This window comes from Notolepis coatsorum (genome assembly GCF_963971535.1).
Source record: "Notolepis coatsorum genome assembly, chromosome: 1".
Lineage (NCBI taxonomy): Eukaryota > Metazoa > Chordata > Actinopteri > Aulopiformes > Paralepididae > Notolepis > Notolepis coatsorum.
This window is the reverse complement of record NC_140165.1, coordinates 170,269,529-170,294,166: the sequence shown is the minus strand read 5'-3', so window position 1 is coordinate 170,294,166 and position 24,638 is coordinate 170,269,529. Positions and strand designations below refer to the sequence as shown.

General features: G+C 42.2%; 1 protein-coding gene across 2 annotated transcripts in view; it reads left to right on the top strand.

Moving 5' to 3' along the window:
• myo1ea (myosin IEa) overlaps positions 1-23,341 on the top strand; it is a 176,467-nt gene extending 153,126 nt beyond the window's left edge. Inside the window, exons 20-29 of one of the 2 annotated variants that reach the window (XM_084334682.1) lie at positions 9,092-9,206; positions 9,578-9,747; positions 9,849-9,994; positions 11,636-11,782; positions 12,340-12,497; positions 12,660-12,749; positions 13,116-13,323; positions 13,672-13,707; positions 16,115-16,284; positions 21,586-23,341. In XM_084334682.1, the coding sequence (XP_084190808.1) occupies positions 9,092-9,206; positions 9,578-9,747; positions 9,849-9,994; positions 11,636-11,782; positions 12,340-12,497; positions 12,660-12,749; positions 13,116-13,323; positions 13,672-13,707; positions 16,115-16,284; positions 21,586-21,662 (1,317 nt within the window). In that variant the 3' untranslated portion in view covers positions 21,663-23,341. The remainder of the gene's footprint in view (positions 1-9,091; positions 9,207-9,577; positions 9,748-9,848; positions 9,995-11,635; positions 11,783-12,339; positions 12,498-12,659; positions 12,750-13,115; positions 13,324-13,671; positions 13,708-16,114; positions 16,285-21,585) is intronic. The other variant, XM_084334683.1, reaches the window with a different exon arrangement.
• The last annotated feature ends 1,297 nt before the right edge of the window (positions 23,342-24,638 follow it).

The following is a 24,638-nucleotide window of genomic DNA, read 5'->3' as shown; positions in this document are numbered from 1 at the left end:
GGCCCTGAATGCCTTCACTTATTCCGGCATGCGGTTGCAGTGGTGGACTGCCAAGAGCCCCCGTCCTCCGCGCTAGTGATTGAGGTGTGCTTATGCAGCGTGAATATCACACAGGACCGGGGGGAGTGACCTGCCAGGCTTCTCAAAACAAACCGTCCATGTCCGAGAAGATACTGACGCAAAGTAATTAGTTCTCGACTGGGATATTTTTCTCTGCATGTAATTAAAATGGCCTGGTTTGACTCCACGCCAGCTGCTGGCTGAATCTTCCTAGAGCTGGAGTGCTGATGGACGGGTCTGCAGGGCTTAGTGTCTGTCCAACATGGTCCCAGGTGTCTGAGGAGACTTATTAACCCGCTGAGGCCTTGTCAGTCTCGCTACCGTCCCCCGTTCTGACTTCTCCTCTGATCATAATTAATATGGACATTAGAGATGTCGGTACAAATACAAGTACTTATATTTGGATACTTGCCAATACCAAGTCATAATATGAATACTTAATAATAATCATTACAGTTCCAACAATGACTTTAAAACATGTTTTATTTTCATCCTTTCTGACTGTAACACATTAAATATATAACATGACACTGTTGCTGACATTTAATGTATGTCGATACTGGTATCAGGACATCCCTAATGGAAATCGATTATTTTTTAATTATTATAATCTATTTTATACAACGCTCACGACCTTGCGCTGGTCCCTGTCGGACTCTGTTGTAAATGTATGGTTGTCAGATTGCGATAACAGCAGTCAGCATTCTGTGATGATATACAGTAGTCTTCTGTCAAAGCCTTGTATCAAAAAACATTGCAACATTAGCCTCAGTGACCTCGGTAGCATAAATCTTTCTGTTTGGCTCTGGCTACTGCAGACTTGTTCATTATTTAACCCTAAAACTGTCTTATGTGGCTGTATGAATCTGTATGATGTGTGACTTAGCATTAGACTAGAGGGAATATTAAAAAGCTCCAGTCAGTAATTCTCTAATTAGACCAAATTAAAGCCAGTAGATTGTGCACACACACTGCTGTTTCCAATAAGAGCCGTTTAGTTTGGATTGTTTGTTTGTTTGTTTGTTTGTTTGTTTGTTTGTTGTTTGTAGCATTAGCTCACGTCATCAGAAGTATGACACATGGCACCCAGACTTTATAATCACATCTTGTTCATTGTTATCACTGGTGTGACGAGCTGGTGTGAACGTAGCTGGTAGATAAAGTTTGATTTGTTTTGTTGTTGATAGTGATAGAACTGACTGTGTGGCTTGTGCAACGGGGTGAGTCTGTGCCAGACCAGCGGTGAGTACAGCTGAGTGGGCAGGATGTTTAGTCTGGCAGAGAGAGATGGCTGCATGTCTAGCGGAACATCAGGAAGAGACGGACAGGACAACAGTAGGCAGTGGACGTTATATTATAGATGTAGGTGGACGTTATATTATAGATGTAAGTGGACGTTATATTATAGATGTAGGTGGACGTTATATTATAGATGTAAGTGGACGTTATATTATAGATGTAGGTGGACGTTATATTATAGATGTAGGTGGACGTTATATTATAGATGTACATGGACGTTATATTATAGATGTACATCATGGATGTTATATTATAGATGTAGGTGGACATTATATTATAGATGTAGGTGGACGTTATATTATAGATGTAGGTGGACGTTATATTATAGATGTAGGTGGACGTTATATTATAGATGTACATGGACGTTATATTATAGATGTACATCATGGATGTTATATTATAGATGTAGGTGGACATTATATTATAGATGTAGGTGGACATTATATTATAGATGTAAGTGGACGTTATATTATAGATGTAGGTGGACATTATATTATAGATGTAGGTGGACATTATATTATAGATGTAAGTGGACGTTATATTATAGATGTAGGTGGACATTATATTATAGATGTAGGTGGACATTATATTATAGATGTAGGTGGACATTATATTATAGATGTAAGTGGACGTTATATTATAGATGTAGGTGGACATTATATTATAGATGTAGGTGGACATTATATTATAGATGTAGGTGGATGTTATATTATAGATGTAGGTGGACGTTATATTATAGATGTAAGTGGATGTTATTATAGATGTACGTGGATGTTATGTAGGTGGATGTTATATTATAAATGTAGGTGGATGTTATATTATAGATGTAAGTGGACGTTATTATAGATGTACATGGATGTTATATTATAGATGTAGGTGGAAGTTATATTGTAGGTGGACATTATTATAGATGTAGGTGGACGTTATATTATAGATGTAGGTGGACGCTGTCTGTCTGTCTGTCTGTCTGTCTAACTTTATAGAATGGTGTGACAACCACTTCCTGAAGTTAAACGTGACAAAAACGAAAGAGATGGACATTGACTTCAGAAGAACCTCCCACCCAACCATCCTAACCATAATTAAGGGCTCACCTGTTGAGACTCTACTTCCTGCGCAAACTAAACACTTTTAATGTGGACAAAACACTTATGGTTTTGTTTTACAAATCTTTTGTTGAGTCCATTTTAACCTTTTGTATTGTCTCCTGGTATGGCAACCTGTCAATACAGGACAAAAACAGTCTGGTCAACATAGTTATATGAATGAAAATGGGGGACCCTGATGGAAACAAGACAAACGTCTTTCTCAGGTCTGCATCCCCTTAACAATTGTATGTATTGAGCCGTACTGTATTGTACCCATTCTGCAATCTGTTAAATAAAGTTTTCATTCATTCATTCATTCATAGTCAAGATGGCCAGCAAGATAATTGGGACCCAGCAGCTTTCCTTGACAGACATTTATGACAGACAAAATTCTGCGGAAGGCTCAGACGATCTTAGACAGCTCTGACCATCCTCTCTTGTCCCCCTCCCCTCTGGCAGGAGATATAGGCTCCCCAGGCTAAAGAGCAACAGATTAAAACGTTCGTACATCCCCAGGGCACTAAATGCACTTAACTTCCTTTAAAATAACAGTAATGCATTTTCATTTTCTTTTTCCTGGTTGGATTCTGTAAGATGTGATGTTTCTTGTGTTGTGTTATTTGTTGTTGTTGTTGTTGTCTCTACCACTGCTGCAAAACAAATTTCCCCTTGAGGGACAATAAAGTCTGAACTGAACTTGAGTAAGGCTCAATACACACAATTGTTAAGGGGATGCAGACCAGAGAAAGACTTTCGTCTTGTTTACATCAGGGTCCCCCATTTTCAATTCATAATGACATATGCAACATACATATATATATCTGGACATTTCTGACATACAGGTATACAGTACTGTTACATTTTTGACATACAAGATATGCAAATATACAGTACTGTTATCATAACAGAAAATCCTAACAGAAAATATATACATACAAGGGGGAGGAAATTACATTAGGAGGGGGGGGAGTTTGTACATTTACGGGGGCCATACAGATATACAGATATATATCATGACATTTATGACAATACATGACATACAAATATTGTGACATACAAGATATGCAAATATACAGTACTGTTAACCAGAGATCCTAACAAATAATATATACATACGAGGGGGAGGACATTAGGAGGGGGTTGGGGGGTTGGGTTTGAACATTTATGGGGGCCAGTTTTGAATTGCAGCCTCCCGTAGGTGCTCTTTGAGAGCGGTTTTGAAGGTGGGTAGGGATTACATTTTTTTTTACGGCTGTGGGTAGGGCGGTCCACATTGATGTGGCATAATTGCGAAACGTGTTTAGACCCTTGGCCTTGTTTGTGCCGAATCTGGGTTGAACATGATTTGTGGAACTTCTGTCTGTCTTGTCTGCCCGCTTGCTTGTGTGTGTTTGTGCAGAAACTGGAATCTGTGTCCCTGCCCACATTCCAACCACACTGGAACGGTCAGATAGAGCCACTACATTGACTGTACATAGAGACACTCAGTACTGTAGACACTGTGCTCTTTAATGTTAGGAGTGTAAACAACATAAACCGAGACCAACGTTTTAATGTTAGGAGTGTAACATACTGTAAACAGAGACCAACGTTTCAATGTTAGGAGTGTAACATACAGAGACCAATGTTTTAATGTTAGGAGTGTAACATACTGTAAACAGAGACCAACGTTTCAATGTTAGGAGTGTAACATACAGAGACCAATGTTTTAATGTTAGGAGTGTAACATACTGTAAACAGAGACCAACGTTTCAATGTTAGGAGTGTAACATACTGTAAACAGAGACCAACGTTTCAATGTTAGGAGTGTAACATACAGAGACCAATGTTTTAATGTTAGGAGTGTAACATACAGAGACCAATGTTTTAATGTTAGGAGTGTAACATAAACAGAGACCAACATTTTAATGTTAGGAGTGTAACATAAATGGAGACCAACGTTTTAATGTTAGGAGTGTAACATAAACAGAGTCCAATGTTTTAATGTTAGGAGTGTAACATAAATGGAGACCAACGTTTTAATGTTAGGAGTGTAACATAAACAGAGTCCAATGTTTTAATGTTAGGAGTGTAACATAAATGGAGACCAACGTTTTAATGTTAGGAGTGTAACATTTCATTTCAAACCTTTATTTAAACTCGAAAGGCAACTGAGGTTTCCCTCATTTACAGTCACGTCAAGTGTACATACAGTACAGAGTTAAGCAAAACATACAGTTAAACAAAACACAGAGTTAAGCCAAAAAGGCATATCAAATCACAGAATATAAAATCATAACAATAAGACAAGTAAGGATAACAATCAATTAAAACATGTACAACTTGATTTACAAAGGTTGGAGATCAATGTTTTAAACTCTGCAACAGAGGGGATAATCTCAAGTTATCTTTAATTACTTCCATGAGCTAGGGGCATCATAGCAAAATGCAGATTTACCCTGTTCCGAGCAAACTCGAGGGACCTTAAGACCTTAAGCCAGTCACTAGAACAGGTTCCATAGGTTCCAAAATTCCATTCCAATAATGATGTGATATAAGGAGGTAGTTTACCAATAAGGGCCTTAAAAAGAATTGTCAGTGAGGCCCAACCAACCTTCTCATAAAGGACACAGTGATGAGTGTCATATCTATCATTAGTGATGAATCTGAGGGCTGAAGGGTTGAGGCCGCAGCATGCTTATATAAAGTACATCACCATAGTCCCAGGACTGAGAAATCTTTTTCGACAACTCTCTTCCTACTGATCAAAGGAAAGATGGCTCTGTTTCTGTATAAACAGACCAATGTTTCCATGGAACCGCCCTCATGCCAATAGTCCTAAATATCAACAACAGATCCTCCGTGAACCGGCTGCAGCGGAGATGTGTTTGTGTAGTCCAGCTGTGATGCCAGTCCTCTCCTTGTTTGTGTAGTCGAGCTGTGATGCCAGTCCTCTCCTTGTTTGTGTAGTCGAGCTGTGATGCCAGTCCTCTCCTTGTTTGTGTAGTCGAGCTGTGATGCCAGTCCTCTCCTTGTTTGTGTAGTCCAGCTGTGATGTCAGTCCTCTCCTTGTTTGTGTAGTCCAGCTGTGATGCCAGTCCTCTCCTTGTTTGTGTAGTCCAGCTGTGATGCCAGTCCTCTCCTTGTTTGTGTAGTCGAGCTGTGATGCCAGTCCTCTCCTTGTTTGTGTAGTCCAGCTGTGATGCCAGTCCTCTCCTTGTTTGTGTAGTCGAGCTGTGATGCCAGTCCTCTCCTTGTTTGTGTAGTCCAGCTGTGATGTCAGTCCTCTCCTTGTTTGTGTAGTCCAGCTGTGATGCCAGTCCTCTCCTTGTTTGTGTAGTCCAGCTGTGATGCCAGTCCTCTCCTTGTTTGTGTAGTCCAGCTGTGATGCCAGTCCTCTCCTTGTTTGTGTAGTCCAGCTGTGATGCCAGTCCTCTCCTTGTTTGTGTAGTCCAGCTGTGATGCCAGTCCTCTCCTTGTTTGTGTAGTCCAGCTGTGATGCCAGTCCTCTCCTTGTTTGTGTAGTCCAGCTGTGATGCCAGTCCTCTCCTTGTTTGTGTAGTCCAGCTGTGATGCCAGTCCTCTCCTTGTTTGTGTAGTCCAGCTGTGATGCCAGTCCTCTCCTTGTTTGTGTAGTCCAGCTGTGATGCCAGTCCTCTCCTTGTTTGTGTAGTCCAGCTGTGATGCCAGTCCTCTCCTTGTTTGTGTAGTCCAGCTGTGATGCCAGTCCTCTCCTTGTTTGTGTAGTCCAGCTGTGATGCCAGTCCTCTCCTTGTTTGTGTAGTCCAGCTGTGATGCCAGTCCTCTCCTTGTTTGTGTAGTCCAGCTGTGATGCCAGTCCTCTCCTTGTTTGTGTAGTCCAGCTGTGATGCCAGTCCTCTCCTTGTTTGTGTAGTCCAGCTGTGATGCCAGTCCTCTCCTTGTTTGTCTGGTCTTTGGGCAGGTACTCTGAGGTATGGTGTTGCATTGTGTTGAGCTGTGTCTCAGGTTGTGTCTCAGGTTGAGCTGTGTCTCAGGTTGTGTCTCAGGTTGAGCTGCGTCTCAGGTTGTGTCTCAGGTTGTGTCTCAGGTTGAGCTGTGTCTCAGGTTTTGTCTCAGGTTGTGTCTCAGCTTGTGTCTCAGGTTGTGTCTCAGGTTGTGTCTCAGGTTGTGTCTCAGGTTGTGTCTCAGGTTGAGCTGTGTCTCAGGTTGTGTCTCAGGTTGAGCTGTGTCTCAGGTTGTGTCTCAGGGTGAGATGTGTCTCAGGTTGTGTCTCAGGTTGTGTCTCAGGTTGTGTCTCAGGTTGAGCTGCATCTCAGGTTGTGTCTCAGGTTGTGTCTCAGGTTGTGTCTCAGGTTGTGTCTCAGGTTGTGTCTCAGGTTGTGTCTCAGGTTGAGCTGTGTCTCAGGTTGTGTCTCAGGTTGTGTCTCAGGTTGTGTCTCAGGTTGTGTCTCAGGTTGAGCTGTGTCTCAGGTTGAGCTGTGTCTCAGGTTGTGTCTCAGGTTGAGCTGTGTCTCAGGTTGTGTCTCAGGTTGTGTCTCAGGTTGAGCTGTGTCTCAGGTTGTGTCTCAGGTTGTGTCTCAGATTGTGTCTCAGGTTGAGCTGTGTCTCAGGTTGTGTCTCAGGTTGAGCTGTGTCTCAGGTTGTGTCTCAGGTTGTGTCTCAGGTTGAGCTGCATCTCAGGGTGTGTCTCAGGTTGTGTCTCAGGTTGTGTCTCAGGTTGAGCTGCATCTCAGGGTGTGTCTCAGGTTGTGTCTCAGGTTGTGTCTCAGGTTGAGCTGTGTCTCAGGTTGTGTCTCAGGTTGTGTCTCAGGTTGAGCTGTGTCTCAGGTTGTGTCTCAGGTTGTGTCTCAGGTTGAGCTGTGTCTCAGGTTGTGTCTCAGGTTGTGTCTCAGGTTGTGTCTCAGGTTGAGCTGTGTCTCAGGTTGAGCTGTGTCTCAGGTTGTGTCTCAGGTTGTGTCTCAGGTTGAGATGTGTTTCAGCTGTAAGGCTGTCAAAGATAACGCGGTATTAATGTGTTAACGCAAAATTCTGTTAACGCCACTATTTCTTTTATAGCGAGATTAACGTTTTAATAAAAGAATAATCTTTTTTTTTTTTTTTTTTTTTATAATATATATATATGAGGATGAGGAAGGGGCAAACGAGAAAGATCTGGGAGAGTGTGTGAGAGAGAGGGGGTCCCTTGTGTGGGTGAATGTAACAAGTTCCTAACTTTTTCTTTCCCCTATTATTTCAGATTACTTTATTCACCATATTGTAGTACAAATGGAACGTGATTCGACATTTACAGTGTATGCTTTTTTTTCACAATTAAGAACAACACAACAGTACATAAATAATTATAAAGTGCAAAACAGGACAGAACAGTGAGACAACAATAAGACTGTAAAGTGCAGTGGTTGGGGACATGGATACAGTGCAGCACAAAGTTCAAGTCCAGAAGTCCAGCCCTAGCAGCTCGTCATAGAGGGGGGGGGGGGGGGGGGGGGGGTGGAGCAGGGGGTGCACACTTTATTCATTGTTTAATTTCTTTACAATGCAGTTTGCACATCTTAGTTACTTGAAGATTCTGGACAGTATTTCTCATTGTGGCAATAAATAAACGTGCATTTTTTGCATAAAGCAAGCATTTGTCGACTCATGTTGATAAGAGTATTAAAACTTGAAAAAGATCAGTTTAAGGTAGATTTAGAACAGATAAAATAATATGTGATTCATTTGCGAGTTAACTATGGACAATCATGCGATTAATCAGATTAAATATTTTAATCGATTGACAGCCTTAGTTTCAGGTTGAGATGTGTCTCAGGTTGAGTTGTGTCTCAAGTTGTGTCTCAGGTTGTGTCTCAGGTTGTGTCTCAGGTTGTGTCTCAAGTTGTGTCTCAGCTTGTGTCTCAGGTTGTGTCTCAGCTTGTGTCTCAGGTTGTGTCTCAGCTTGTGTCTCAGGTTGTGTCTCAGCTTGTGTCTCAGGTTGTGTCTCAGGTTGTGTCTCAGCTTGTGTCTCAAGTTGTGTCTCAGGTTGTGTCTCAGGTTGTGTCTCAGCTTGTGTCTCAGCTTGTGTCTCAGGTTGTGTCTCAGCTTGTGTCTCAGGTTGTGTCTCAGCTTGTGTCTCAGGTTGTGTCTCAGCTTGTGTCTCAGGTTGTGTCTCAGGTTGTGTCTCAGCTTGTGTCTCAGGATGTGTCTCAGCTTGTGTCTCAGGTTGTGTTTCAGGTTGTGTCTCAGCTTGTGTCTCAGGTTGTGTCTCAGCTTGTGTCTCAGGTTGTGTCTCAGCTTGTGTCTCAGCTTGTGTCTCAGGTTGTGTCTCAGCTTGTGTCTCAGGTTGTGTTTCAGGTTGTATCTCAGGTTGTGTCTCAGGTTGTGTTTCAGGTTGTGTCTCAGCTTGTGTCTCAGGTTGTGTCTCAGGTTGTGTCTCAGGATGTGTCTCAGCTTGTGTCTCAGGTTGTGTTTCAGGTTGTGTCTCAGCTTGTGTCTCAGGTTGTGTCTCAGCTTGTGTCTCAGGTTGTGTCTCAGCTTGTGTCTCAGCTTGTGTCTCAGCTTGTGTCTCAGCTTGTGTCTCAGGTTGTGTTTCAGGTTGTATCTCAGCTTGTGTCTCAGGTTGTGTCTCAGCTTGTGTCTCAGGTTGTGTCTCAGCTTGTGTCTCAGGTTGTGTTTCAGGTTGCTCAGCCTGTCTCTCGTCTCCACAGCTCTTCTTACTGGAGGAGACGAGGGAGCGTAAGTTCGACGGCTACGCCAGGGCCATCCAGAAGGCCTGGAGGAAGTATGTGGCCCGCAAGAAGTACGTCCAGATGAGGGAAGAAGGTGAGTGTCTGTCTTTCTTTCTTTCTTTCTTTCTTTCTTTCTTTCTTTCTTTCTTTCTTTCTTTCTTTCTTTCTTTCTTTCTTTCTGTCCATCTGTGTCTTTAATACAACATGTGCAAATCCACAATAGCTGCGCAGATGCAGATGCACACACACACACACACACACACACACACACACACACACACACACACACACACACACACACACACACACACACACACACACACACCTACACCTACACCTGACCTCCAGGTGAAATTACAGCCTCCACAGAGAACTGTGGTCGGTAGAGAGTGGGGGAACTTTTCTGGACCAACAAACCTGCTGCTTTGCTGTATGTCTCCATCTCTCTCTTTCTCTCTCTCTCAGCCTCTGACCTCCTGGTGAACCGGAAGGAGAGGCGGAGACACAGCCTGAACAGGAACTTCGTGGGGGACTACCTGGGTATGGAGGACCGGCCGGAGCTGCGACAGTTCCTGGGCAAGAGGGAAAAGATAGACTTCGCTGACAAAGTGACCAAATACGACCGTCGCTTCAAGGTGGGCTCTGTCGACGACCCCGTTTCCCCTCACTTACAGTCGGCTATTCCTGCAAGGAGAACCAAGAGATTAACCGATATCTTCTCCTTTGCTGTATTTAGGGAATCAAGAGGGACCTGATCCTGACCCCGAAGTGTGTGTACCTAATCGGGAGGGAGAAGGTGAAGCAGGGTCCAGAGAAAGGACAGGTGACGGAGGTGCTGAAGAGGAGGATAGAGGTGGAGAAGATCCTGGCAGTGTCTCTCAGGTAGGAACTAAGAAGAGTCACCGATATATTATTACAATATATTACCTTTTTTCAACTGCAAATGATGTCCCCAATAAGATAACGTTCAGTCTGTTCATCTCACGCCAATAATTTTTATTGAAACAAAATGGGATTGTCAAGAAAGAAAAAAATAAGTATATATTTATATAATATATTTTAAATATTGATAATTGGCATCACTGTATCGATATAATAACATATACATATATAAATTAATATATCGATATAAATTTTGCGATATATTAGATTAGATTCAAATGTATTGTGATTATACAGCACAAGTATAGTACAACAAAAATAAGTTTGGCATCCAATCAGAGCAAATGTAACAGTAAAGTGTCTCAATCAATCACTCTATTGATTTCTTTCCCCCAGCCCTACCACTCACCCCGCTAAGCTAACGTATGTACAGTATTATTATATACAGTGGTACAAGTATGAATACACCATGATAGTAAACAATACTAGCCAGTGGTTTAACTAATAAGAGTATGTATGGAATATATACAGATATAGGTAAAAGTATACAGTGTCATATTATGTGACTACAAATGGTGTTGATCATACATTTGGTCAATGCCAGAATTGATTACATTTGCACTTCCAGTATTAATTATCATATCTGTGCACATATACTTTGTTCTTACACAAGGTGCATTGCCTGTGCTAGAATGAACTAGGGGGACACTTTGTGAGAGGCAGGGTAATGGTACGGGTCTTAAAAACGACACAAAGACCACATACATACACACAACAGAGACTGAAGAGTGACCAGACCCACCGTTTAAAACTGTAGGCAAAAAGAGAACATACTCCAAAGTTCCAGTCTGGATTTTTAATCACACAAGTGCCCATGTTTCTGTAAATGTCACACAGGGTATTACAAGCATATGGGACGGACTAAAACCACCCCTCGTATAGATATACATATATATATTATATATATATATAATATATATATCTGTTCCTTTGTGTGGAGGAAGGCTCTGTGAAAACGTATTTGGTCCACATCTCAACAACGTGGTTAAAAGCAGCACAAAAATAACATGCAGTCAAAAGAGTCTAATGAATGAATGAATGAACGTACAAGAGTTTACTACACAGTATGATGCCAATTAAAGGAGCATTTCACTAGCTCTGTTATCGATGAGTTACAGAGGCCTTTGTTCTTGATGGGAATATTGTAGAAGGCCTTTTTCTCTTAGGTATAGATCTTAAGAGCAATTGGGTACAGACATGTGGCTTTTGAGTCAGTGCGAGAGGGGGGTTGTGGGTAATATGAACCAGGTGGTGCAGAGAGAGGGAAAGCAGGGGTTGTAAAAAGCTCATCAGGGTAAAGTCCTATTTCACTGGGGGGGGGGGGGTGTGCATCTCTTTATGGGCATGCTTCCCCCCAGACCCCCCTGCGTGTGGATCGAATTACCCACAACCCCTCACACCGACTCCAAAGCCACAAGTCTACAGTATGTCGTTAAATGTCAAGCGAGGCTAATTCAGACTATCAGGACGATTCTAATTTCCCGTGAAGCCGGACCAGCGGAGGCGCTGCCAGGTGGTTGTTGTATAACGGCAGTTAAACAAGTGAACGACACTGATGGTTCTTGCCCTCCTCCTCCTCAGTACGATGCAGGATGACCTGCTGGTCCTCCACGAGCAGGAGTACGACAGCCTGCTGGAGTGCATGTTCAAGACCGAGTTCCTCAGCTTACTGGCGCGCAGGTTCGAGGAGAAGACCCAGAGGAAGCTACCCCTCAAGTTTGGTACCACGTAAGTGCTAAATGAGGCCCTAAAGGAGAGCTTGTCATCTTGGATACTTCAAGTCAAGTGTTCCAGGAATATCTTGGCACAACAGCCTCAAGATACAGTGGTCATTGTTCAAGTCACTCCAGTAGGATAGTCAGCCTAATGAAGAGGAAGAATGTTGACAGACTTCCATGTCTTAGGGAGTTGTTCTTAATGGATCGAGGGGTTTAGCTATCGGACGGACAGGAGTCAGGTGTACTGTAGGTACGAGTTTGTACGAGTCCTACATCATTCTGTACCACGCATCTAGTGAGTACATTCTGAGTACGTGTGTTTCAACTGGTTAAAGGCTACTGATGGAGTGAATCAATTACTATCCACTCAAGTTCGACACTGTTGGACGAACAATCTTACTTACTGTACCTTTAGCTGCCAGAGTTGTACCCTTCCTGCTGACTTGTTGTACAGAACTTGTAAGTCGCTTTGAATGAAAGCGTCAGCTAAATGACTCAATGTAAATGTACATTGTGCTTGGAGGTGTACGCAGCAGTGTGTAATATGTTGTATGTGCTGCTCCTCAGACTGGAACTGAAGCTTAAGAAGGAGAACTGGGGCTTCCTGAGTGGAGGCGGGTCCCGGCAGGTGATGTTTGTCCAGGGTCAGGGAGACAGCGCTGTACTGAAGCCCTCCGGCAAAACACTGCAGGTCAGCATTGGCCCGGGACTTGCCAAGAACACCCGTGAGTATCCCCGACCGGAAGAACATAAACCGTACACCAAGGCCAGAAGCCATGGGAACTTGCGGCCTGGTACTGTGGGTACCGTTGTTATGAATCTCTGTGGCTTTGCTGTTTTTTTCCTCTGCTGTTTTGCTCACTGACTTGAGGATCTCATCCACACAGGCCCCACTAAGAGGACCTTCGCTCAGGGCCGCTCCACCCAGTCCAAGACCCACCAGAACGTGCCCTCGCGCGTCGCACCAGGACCTCCAGGTACTGTAACCGCCCAGTGGTTATAATACGCCATTTGAATGGATTAGATTAGATTACTTACCAAAAAAAACATGATGACCAAATTACCAAAAGAAATTCCATGGTGGTCAATTGGATTATACTATGTTATTTCAGATTATTTTTTTATGTAGTCTTGGTGCAATAAATATATATATATTTTTTTTATTGAAAAAAAAGATTTCTTCTTAAAGATTTCTAAATTCTGGCGATACATGACTTTTACCATGGCAGCACGATGATAAAGTATTTATACTGGTACCATCAAACTACCATGATCCTTTCTTTGTCCTGGACCTCTGTGGATCATCTTCAACATGACCCCTCTGCATCCCTTCCTCCCTCCAGTCGCACACCAGAATGGCGGAGTGAAAAACAGCAACCACGCGGCCAATCAGAAGAACTCCTCGCAGCATTCCAACCAGAGGCCTCCGTCGTCTGGCACTAAGGACCGCCCCTTCCTGCCCAGCAACGTGAACCAGCTAAAGGAGCGGAGCGGCAACAAGCCTCAGCCCAACCTGGACTGTCTGAAGGTCCCTGAGCAGGGGGCTGCAGGGTGAGGAGCACATGCACACTGTCCACATACTACACAGATAATAATATTAACTTAATGCTTATTTACACTTTGACTTGGTAAACGCGCTGTAATCATTTGCAAATACAAAGACTGTTTATTAGTGTGTTTGTTACTATGGCAGAGTGCCTCACTTAACAATGTGCCATCATCATATACATGTGTGGACAGTGACATACAAAACCCTTGCTCTCTCTCTCGCACACACACACACACACACACACACACACACACACACACACACACACACACACACACACACACACACACACATTCACTCACGTACATGCACTGTGATGCTATAATTTGGCTTATAATTTCCTTTTGTAGTAATGGAGGCAGACGGACAGCTTCAAACGGAGGAATGTGAGTTGGAGCGTGTGCGGTGTGTTGGGTGGAGGTTCAGGGCCCAGCTCTCACTAACATGACAGGGTTCTCCCCAGGATTTAGCCACGAGTCGCCCCGGTGTGGTCGGCAACAAAGGTGTCAGAGTGCCTCTGTTACATCATTTGGGGAGAACCCTTCATGGTATCTAGTTGCTCCTTTTCTCAGCTTGTAGATGTCTAGCTACTAATGGTGACATCAGAGGAAGGCTAAACCCAGTGGGCACTCAGGAGATCATTGGATTTGTGTCACGTTCCCCTACTTTTTCCTACAAGTGTATTGTTTACACTACCTATTTGGGATACATTTAAAATGCATTGTCCTAGTAAGGTGGGATGTCCCCACATTGTACTTACTGTACTTACTGTACTGCCCTGCAGAAGCTGACCGCAGTAACTACGCTAACAGTGACACTGAGGAAAATGGCTTTAAAGTTATTTGACTATCCAGTGATTTTGTTGTTACTGCAATTCTTTTTACCATTTTCTCTCTAAAACAGAGCAAGATTTAACTTTGTCACAAGATAAAACAGATTAAATTTAACTTAGAACAACATTTTGAAAAAACATGTTACTGCGGTTAGCTTCTGCAGGGCACTATACTATACTATACTATACTATACTATACTATACTATACTATACTATACTATACTGTTTTGTGATGCTAAGAAAGCCAAAGATGAGACAACAGAATGAATGCTCACATATAATTCATGATGGAGACATAACAGATGATCAATAGAGACTAACAGAATGTCAATACAACCCAAGCCCCCCCGCCCCTCTGATCCTCCCCTGGCGAAGCCCCTCCTCTGATTGGAGGACACTATGTCTCTCATGTTCTCCTCTGGTGAATGTGAATGTCAGACCCCAGTAAGACGTTGGCGTTCACGGGTCAACTGGATGTATTTGGTCACCGCTTCACTGCTTGCAAATTAGTGGGCTCAAAACTGGTCTGGCGTCAGTTATGGTAAACAACTAACCTAAATGCTTGAGTTATAAGTGGTTTATCCTCTGGTTTTGTGTATTTGTTTATTTTAGCAGTCATCTGTGTTGAACTAATGTTTTCTTTTTTCATTCATTGCAATGCATTCATTGTTTTGAACACATCTAAATATTTCAGTGGTCCTGTATAACTGGCCCTGTGTTTATTTACTATGATGACTGGGAGTTGAGAACAGAAGATGACTACGACCTGAGTCATTCACTGCTAAACTAATTCTACATCACCGCCCTTCACTCTGAGAAGCCTTGTGAAATGCAGAACCCAAGGACAGTGTTTAGTAGTTCAGTTCCAGCAACATGAAGCATACCATTTAGTAGATCCCCACCTTGTGGTTGATTCATGAATAACATGCTCATGCAGAGACCAGACGCATAAACAACACATAGTATTTACATAGCTACAGTATAACATAGCTGTTATCTGCATAAGGTAGAGACCTTTATCCAAATGTGACTTGCAGACAGAGGTGGAAAGTAAACTCATTACAATTACTCTAGTATTACAATTACTAGTTAAATAAACATTTTCAAAAGTATTTTAAACTGCGCTTTTACTTATAGTTGGGGGGAAAAGTATTTACTCCTAGTTGTACTTGAATAGGTTTTATTTGAATACGGAGTACAATTAGGTCTTTCATTTACAATATAACCACAGTCATTCTGGCCTCTCATAACTGATACTAGCTTTGATGGTATGATTAAAATAAGATTTATAGCCAAACCTTGGACTTATATAAGTAGATATAAGTCTCTACAAAGACCATATCAAGAGGAAGTGATCGCTTAATGTCGGCAATTCTGGAACACACTCAAATTCTTAACGATTTTCACTCATTAAAGTAACAAAGGACGAGTTTAGTATGCTACTCTGAATACCTTTCTAGACAAGTACTCTTATTCCAACTTTAATATAATTTCACTGAAGTAACAACACTTTTACTTGAGTAATATCATGCCAGTACTCTTTCCACCTCTACGTACGTAACTGTGTGTGTGTCCATATCTTGGATGTCTTCCATGAAACCGTCATAACAAACACTCTGCTGTAACTTTAGAGCCTTTTCTCACATGATCGCCTTCGACTGACCATAGTCACACGGCGGCCATTTTACTCTTATGTCATGCTCAGGTTGGGATTCCTCTCCTTTCCTGAACATGACATAAGAGCAAAATGGAACAGAACTGTTTTTTTTTCATCTTGCTGAGTTTCTCTTTTTTTTGCTGAACTATTTGATTTGACATTGAAATGAAGAATGTATAATTCCTGGAAAGGAATCCCAACCTGAGCATGACATAAGAGCAAAATGGCCACCGTGTGGATAAGGTTGATCTGCTTCATGCTAACGGTCCCATGGTCTCCTTCTCTCCACTTGTGTTTGTCAAGAGCTCATAGACCCTCAGCCAGCAGGCCTGCTCCTGGAGGGGGGCGACCCAAGCCTGCACCCAAACCCAAGCCCCAGGTGCCCCAGTGCAAAGCCCTGTACGCGTACGACGCCCAGGACACGGACGAGCTCAGTTTCAACGCTGATGACGTTATCGACATCATCAAGGAAGGTATTACAATCACGAGAAACATAAAAGTTACATTAATTTGATTTAATTAAATGATCTCTATGTTAAATACGTATTCTTAGTGTAGAAGGGTGGATTATCCCTACTTTATGGGAGTGGATATGAACTGTCACCAGGTAGTGGGAGCACAGCAGATCTGGGTCCGGCTGAGCCCCCGACTGTAGTGTAAGAGTATTAGAATTGGGATTTAGCAGAGGGATGGATGGGGCCTAGGATTTACTAACCTAGGGGTTCTACACTGGTCCTTCTTGCCCTCCCGGGCGACCGTAGTATTTCCTCAAACACCCGCACTCCCCTTAATACGTCACACACCCTCTCACACCCGGTGGCAGTGATGGTAAATAATATAATTTCTCCCCAAAGCAGTACATTTCCTTGTTGACTGGTGAAGACCTGTATAGAGCACCTGCCCCAATTGCACATAGACCGTAGAGAAGAAGGGGTTAAGCAGTAATACACATTCACAGTAATTGACACACACACAATGATCCCATTTCTATGCCTCTCCTTTTATATAAAGCGGGCATGCATTCAATACACGGCACAATGCATGGCACTTGGATCTTACACTCCACGGTAATGAAACAGGTCCCCGTAAGGGTTAATATTCTTTTCATTCACCCGTAGGGAGAGAGAGGGTAATGGCGAGCTCCGCAAGCTATTCAATGGGAAAAATTATCAATATACCTTAGTGCTGTCTGCACAACTTAATCACACAACACATGTAACCAGAAAAGTAAGTGGGCCCACAGTTGAAACAAAAAGCCTATCTAAGCTGGCATTACCTAAAACAACAAACGTTGGGGCGCCCCTAGTCACTGGTGCACGTGCCAGCTCAAAGTATTTATTCTCTTCGCCGATAATGTTCCAGAGCACTTGGAGCGCTAACAGTACCTGGTGTGAGTGTACCAACCGAGTGCTGGCCTGCTCCCGCAACGAATGTCTGTGACGCGAGACGGCCGTTGAACGGTCCCGTGGTTGTCACCTGTGATAGAAAGGGGGCTGGCTGGGCTGACGTTAGGCAGGCTAGGAGAATGCTGGAGGCGGGTGCGGTCCAGTAGTCTGCTGCGTAGCTGGGAGACGGTGGAGCGACGCGTGAGCTAACTGGGCTAACAGGCCTATACTTGAAGCTAAGCTGTGGTCAGTGCGACCCCCTAGCCCGGTAGTCACCAACCTTTTTAAGCCCAATATCACTTTTTTTTTTGGTGAAGGCAAGATCTACCTATTGAAGCGTTGAGAGAAAAAGACAGCCAAGATTGTACTTTAAACTAAATTACTTTTATTTGCCTGTATTCTAATTACATGCAATGCTTTGGTCCAACATTAAAACGTCAAAGTAGAACTGTAATATGTACTTTCTAAGTCAGTGCTAAGTGCAGTCATCTTATGCAGCATCACTTTTCACATCAAAACAAAAGTAGAACTGTAATGTGGACTTTCTCATATTATTAACACTTTGATCGCCATGGGTTAAATTCATAATTTACCATCCCTCGCCAGCTTTATTTGTCTATGGAGAAGTTCCCCTTCTTTGCAGGGCTATAACTTTTTAAATTCTATTGCTACATTGCCATTATTATGGCCCATTCAATGTCCTATATGTATTGTTCAGGGTGTAGCAACGTTAAACTTTTTCATTCACATACTCATACTAAAATATGGTCTAAAGTATAAGTATGTTTTTATCGTTTTCTGCAGCTTTCTTCAGAACGTGATTTATAGCCCTAAATGCATTATATTGATGATGAAATACAGTTTGGTAGCGATCGGCGCGAGATGAAAAATGTCAACTGGACGTACTTCTAGAATGATCTACGTATGATCTGATGATGACCGGATGGGCGGGGGATCGTTTATAATTCCGTGGGCAGCGTTATATCATTTGTCTAGTGTGGGTCATATGTTCATCATAGCAGTTTATATGGAATAGGTTAGAAAATAACACTGAATCTTACCGTATGTTCCTCGCGCCGTTGGACGATCAGCGTGGAGTAGACCGTTTTCGATTATGGGATGTTGATCCTGATGAACCATTTCCAGGTTGTATAATACTATATAAGTCCAAATAACGTTGTTTATTGAGTTAGGGCGAGCGATTGATCATCCAGTGTGTTGAGATGGAGTCCGGCTACCGATCGCGAGTGCCCGGAGCACATATGGATGGGCACTAACTGTTTGGCGCGCCCCTCCCTCTTGGCCGATCGGCCACCAGATGGCGCTCTCGAACCGTTAGACAGTTGAGTGGAGCTCACCAGTACATCTCAGGGCTCCAGAAAGGAAATATGATTTCGATGACAGATTTTTTAAATATTGACATCAAAGACGAGTTATGGCGTCTTCGGCAGAATGAGCATGGCTAGGAATGACGTCTAAACTTGTCATCGGCGATTAAAGTGTTAACATTGACAAACATATTTACAATTAGCATTTTATAAAGTAGAACTGTAATGTGTACTTTCTCAGTCAGTGCTAAGTGCAGTCAGTGCTAAGTGCAGCATCACTTTTCACATCAAAACAAAAGTAGAACTAATGTGGACTTTCTCATATTATTAACATTGACAAACATATTTACAATTAGCATTTTATAAAGTAGAACTGTAATGTGTACTTTCTCAGTCAGTGCTAAGTGCAGTCAGTGCTAAGTGCAGTCAGTGCTAAGTGCAGCATCACTTTTAACATCAAAACAAAAGTAGAACTGTAATGTGGACTTTCTCAGTCAGTGCTAAGTGCAGTCAGTGCTAAGTGCAGCATCACTTTTAACATCAAAACAAAAGTAGAACTGTAATGTGGACTCTCAGGGAAATTTTTTATTTTATTTTTTTAACTTTTTTTTTCGGGGAAAGATCTACAGGGAAAGTCTCAAAGATCGACCAGTCGATCGCGATCGACGGGTTGGTGACCACTGCCCTAGCCTTTCGCCTATACATTCCTAAACGCAGCGCGGGGAATATCCACAGTACAGTCCGGCAGTCGAACGTCTTCTTCTTGGTTCAAACGTACCCTAAGCACTATACTGGGAAGCTAAACTTTCGCATGCAACGTTACTATCCCACCCCGTGGCAGGACTCGTATTTCGCGTGTCTTTATTATCAGGAGCTCTTGGTCCACACGTCTGCTTCCTTCACTGGAAAAACGATGAAGAGGTCGTCTCGCTGTATCAGCTCCTCCTTCAGCCAGCCTCTTCCTCACCTGTTCTCACCAGCCCAACGTCGCACCAGCTCCCCCTGGCGACAGTCTAGCGCCATGTCCCACTACTGAATGTCAATATTAAAGTATATAGAATCAAGACGGGTCAGCGAGTTACACAACGTTATCACAAAAACAGTTAGAGCACAATGAATACAGTTAGACACCTTAAATTATGGTTGGACATATTCACGTGTTGATTGATTGATTGAAAAGTTTATTAACAGATTGCAGAATGGGTACAGTACAGTACATCTCAATACATACAATTGTTAAGGGGATGCAGACCAGAGAAAGACTTTCGTCTTGTTTCCACCAGGGTCCCCCATTTTCAATTCATCATATAATCTAATCATCTAATGTGTCTACATTAGAATAAGTATAACGGCACAATGCAGTCAGTGTTGTAGTCACAGTGTAACGCCAGCAGATGTTTCAGTATGATTGAAATGTGATTATTATTATTATACATGAAGTGAATTCCGTCAATAAAGTACTACTATGGATTTCTGTTTTAATGTTTATTTGTTTCATATACATTTCTACAAACTTATTTTCTGTTTGATGGGGTACATTGCGTAAAACTTGGGACAAATAAATCTATTTTTAAATACTTCATATTTTGTAGCATAACAAATAGGTAAGGGTGTTCGGTACTTCTCTATTCAGACCCACTAATGCTGTACAGCTAGGGGTCCGCCCCACATTACATTTAGCTTGACCCAACATTATTCACATTTGGTCTTACTATTTTAAACATGGTAATGTTGAATTTAATAGATTGATTGAAAACTTTATTAACAGATTGCAGAATGGGTACAATACAGTACGGCTCAATAATAATAATAATAATAATAATAAACTTTATTTGTATAGCACCTTTCATACAGAAACTGCAGCTCAAAGTGCTTCACAACAGAAAAAAGACAGGCACAAAAATGATATATACACACAATTATACACACAATTGTTAGAAAATAAGAACACTGGGTGGCGCAGCGGACAAGGCGCTCGTCACCAACGCAAGAGACACTGGTATCGAATCCAGCTGTCGGCGTTGCTTCCGGCTTGGCCGGCCGTCATACTGGCTCGATTGGCAGAGTCAGCGGGAGGGAAGCCGGTGGGTGGGTCGGGGTCGTTGTAGACAGCGACTCCTACAGTTCGGTCGGGGCGCCTGCACAGCGAGGGAAGGATCTAAGAGAGGTAGTGTGACCTTCCACACGTTACACTCTCTCAGTGAGAGTCCGCGCTGCCAGGTGAAAAGAAGTGGTGGGCTGGGTACACGTGTCGGAGGAAGCATGTGATAGTCTCCGCCCTCCCAGACCGACGGTAGGGGGTAGAGTGCGCAACGACCAGGAAGGGGATTGGGAATTGGCATAACGACTGACATTGGGATGGGAGAAAAACGGAAAAAAGGAGGAAAAAAGATTAAAAAAAAATTGTATAATAATAAGAACACTCAAGACATACAATGTCACAGAGGAATGAATGAAAACTTTATTTAACAGATTGCAGAATGGGTACAATACAGTACGGCTCAATACATACAATTGTTAAGGGGATGCAGACCTGAGAAAGACGTTTGTCTTGTTTACATCAGGGTCCCCCATTTTCAATTCATAGTGACATTTATGACATACACAACATATGACATCATGACATTTATGGCATAGGGACATACAGGTATTTAGTACTGTTCCATTTGTGACATATACGATATGCAAATATACAGTACTGTTACCCATAGATCCTGACAGAGTATATACATACGGTGGGGAGGAGACTGTACATTAGGAGGGGGTGGGTGGGTGAGAAATATACATACGGTGGGAAGAGAATATATACATACGGTGGGGAGGAGACTGTACATTAGGAGGGGTGGGTGGGAGAGAAATATACATACGGCGGGGAGAGAATATATACATGCGGTGGGGAGGAGACTGTCTAATAGGAGGGGGTGGGGCTAGTAATTGACCACATTCAATGGCCGCCTGTGTGAATAATGGTCAATAGATCTCAAGCTAATATCAAGATATGAACACAGTAACATATCAGGACATGGAACATGTCGTCTAACCAGTCCTCTCTGTTGACCAGATGCATCCGGATGGTGGATAGGAAGACTCCGGGGGAAGCAGGGTCTTTTCCCAAACAACTATGTCAGCAAGGTCTAGGAGCCACAGACCGTATTGTCTCTATAGGACCAGGAGAACATCATGAACCTCTCTGCTGAACGTCTCATGGAGATGCTGGAGCTAACAATCAACAAGAGGGAGTGATTGAGAGAGGGAGAGCGAGAGCGGTGGGCAGGAACTGGTGTTTCCTCCATTCCCACAGTGTGGTGTCTGAATGTAACTTCTGGTGACACTAGGAAAAGACCATCGAGCTTAGAAATGAGGTTCTGGTTATTAAGGCAACAAGACTGTTTCACTCCAGGGACTGTTTCTGCTCTGCAGTCTCTCCGAGTAACTGAACAAAACTATTTATTGTATTTAAAGCTTTCTATGTTATCCTTCTTACTGTTGTTTTTCATCTTGCTGAGTTTTTTTCTTTTTTTGAGCTGAACTATTTGATGCGTTGAAATGAAGTATGTATAATTTGTGGGACCAGGCTGTGATTATGTGTTCACACAATACGTGTCATTTTTTTAAATGAAGGGTTGTTAACATGAATCGAGGGGGGGGGGGGGTCGAGAGGTCGCCGTCTCACTGTCTGAAGTGTAATCAGAAGGCCTGCCACATGGCTCAGTATATCAGTGTAGGTTTCTGCTGATAAAACGAGCTTAAAGATAGTGTTGTCCATGGATATATTTATTTTGACACACAACAAACGCTAATTGCAGGGAATGGACATTTAATAGTTCATTACACTGATTTCATACTCTACGAATTATTTTTTATTTAAAAACAAAACGAGTGTGGAGTTGTTTGAAGCAACATTGGAAAACGATGAGGATTGCCATTGGTCTGATCAGCAGATCCAGAGACGAGACGGAGAGCTGTGTGACTTGGTGTTTTTAGCAGGGAAACGGCATCACCAGAACGCCCTCTTCATATCTCTTCTTAGCCCCAGAGCAAATGCCACATACTGTACCTTCAGTGTATCGCCTGTGGTTTATTAGCACTTTATTTGGTATAGGTACTACCTTGGACACAGACTGGTCGCATGTTGTCGCCGCAGCCAAAAATCCACGTTTTTAAGAAGGACAGATTGCCAAACTAGCAATGGGCCTAGTTAACAGATAATAATTTGTTTACATGAAATTACGAAACAGGCATTTTTCTTTTTTTGATTTATGTACGTACATCTGTTGACGTAGGAATAATGTCTAATGACGATGTTTGTTACAATTTTTTAATTCATTTTGTAGTGTATTTTCTCTGCAAAATATTTGTATATTTACTTTTTTCTCTGCTTTTGATACTGTTTGGGGGTGTTGTATTTCTCTCGGATGCTGAGTTACAAGTGCACACTAGTACTCTGGGCCATCACAGTGAAGGGTGAATGGAGTTTAATCTACCAAGCGTGTGTTTTAGGAGAAAGGAAAGAATTCAAGATCCAAGTGGACACCACACATCTTCGTGGTACCACAAAGAATTTATCTTGCTTTTTTTTGCTCGTTTTTCTATAAAACATTTGCACTGCTTTTGCATTACTTACACATTCCTTTTTTGTGTTTATCTTCTTTTTTCCCCTTTTTAATAACCACATTATGCTCTGTTCATTAAGCTGCTGAGACGTCTTTCACAGACCTGCAGCAGCATCAAAGATGGTTTGGTCATGGATGGTTGAGACATCCTTGTGCAATATAAATAAAATGGTAGATAAGAATCTTTAAATAAAGCATGTAATATTGTGTATTTAACTTGTGTTTTGCTTGACCATGAGAGAACCCTTTGAACTTTTCTAGTCAATGGGACCTTCATGATCCTATTGATCTCCAACCCAGGGCCCCATCTTAGGATGTGCAAAAAGCTTTTCACACTTTTGGAATTCAATAACTCTCAACATCTAAATTACAAGTGCACTTTCAGAAAGTTTTTCCTGTCCAATGTTACCATGGAAGCAGAAAATGTACATACCTGCTGGTGAATAATTCTGTGACATGATGGCACATGAGCATAAATGTTAGCAGGGTATTTACCAGTAGTCTGTGGCATTATATATTTAACCATGATGGTGCAAGACCAACTAGCTAGCTAACCCACGTATCCACAAATATTCGCACAACCCAAAACTGATTTGGTAGATTAGGCTATTGTGTAGAGAAGATCTAGCTATAAAAGTGTATCTAGGAATATTTTCTCTTATCCTGCTTGTAGATGACTTGAGGAGCTTTGGATTCACATAACTTCCCGAGAATAATTTGGGGCCCCTTTTAATCGTCCCAAGACACAATACCTAATATGGTGGATAGAATAGAATAGAAATACTTCATTCATCCCGAGGGAAATTTGGCTGGTATATACTATTGACCATATTCACACAGAGGCCATTTTGCTCTAATGTCGATTGAATTATGGTGCATTGACCAGCACTCTTGCTTGGCAGACAAAACCACTCAGAAGAAAGAGCTTGTTTGTAGTACACTAATTCATGACCAAAACTTTCATTTCTTCCAAAATGCTGACCCTTTTAATATTTGAATCAAACCTGGTAAAGAGCCAGAAGTTGTGAATAGAATGTTTTTCAGTTAGATATATTTGCCTTACATATAGCCATCTGAAGTTGAAAATAAAACACTGTATATATATAGTACATGCACTAGCTTTACACATGGAAGAACTATCGTTGCTTAGATCAGCTACAGAGGCCCCATTTCCTTCAGAAGATGTGATCAATTCCACTTGAAAGGTTAATCATCTATTTATATCATTTATTTATTATTATTATTATTTAGTTTACTGTTAAAATGTTGCCATGTTATGCAACTGTTAAATGATTCTAGTTTTAAGTACTTATTTAATTCTGGCAGGGGGGGTATTGTAATGCATCGGCCATGACCTCATAAGCTACTAGCTGAATCAATATTGTAAGTTATAACTATAATGGTATAACTATTACCATCCTACATTAATTGCCTACTAGCATTGAGCCTGCGTAGCCCAAGGTTGGGTGCTACCAGTGGTGGTGAAGGAGGCCATTTCCAC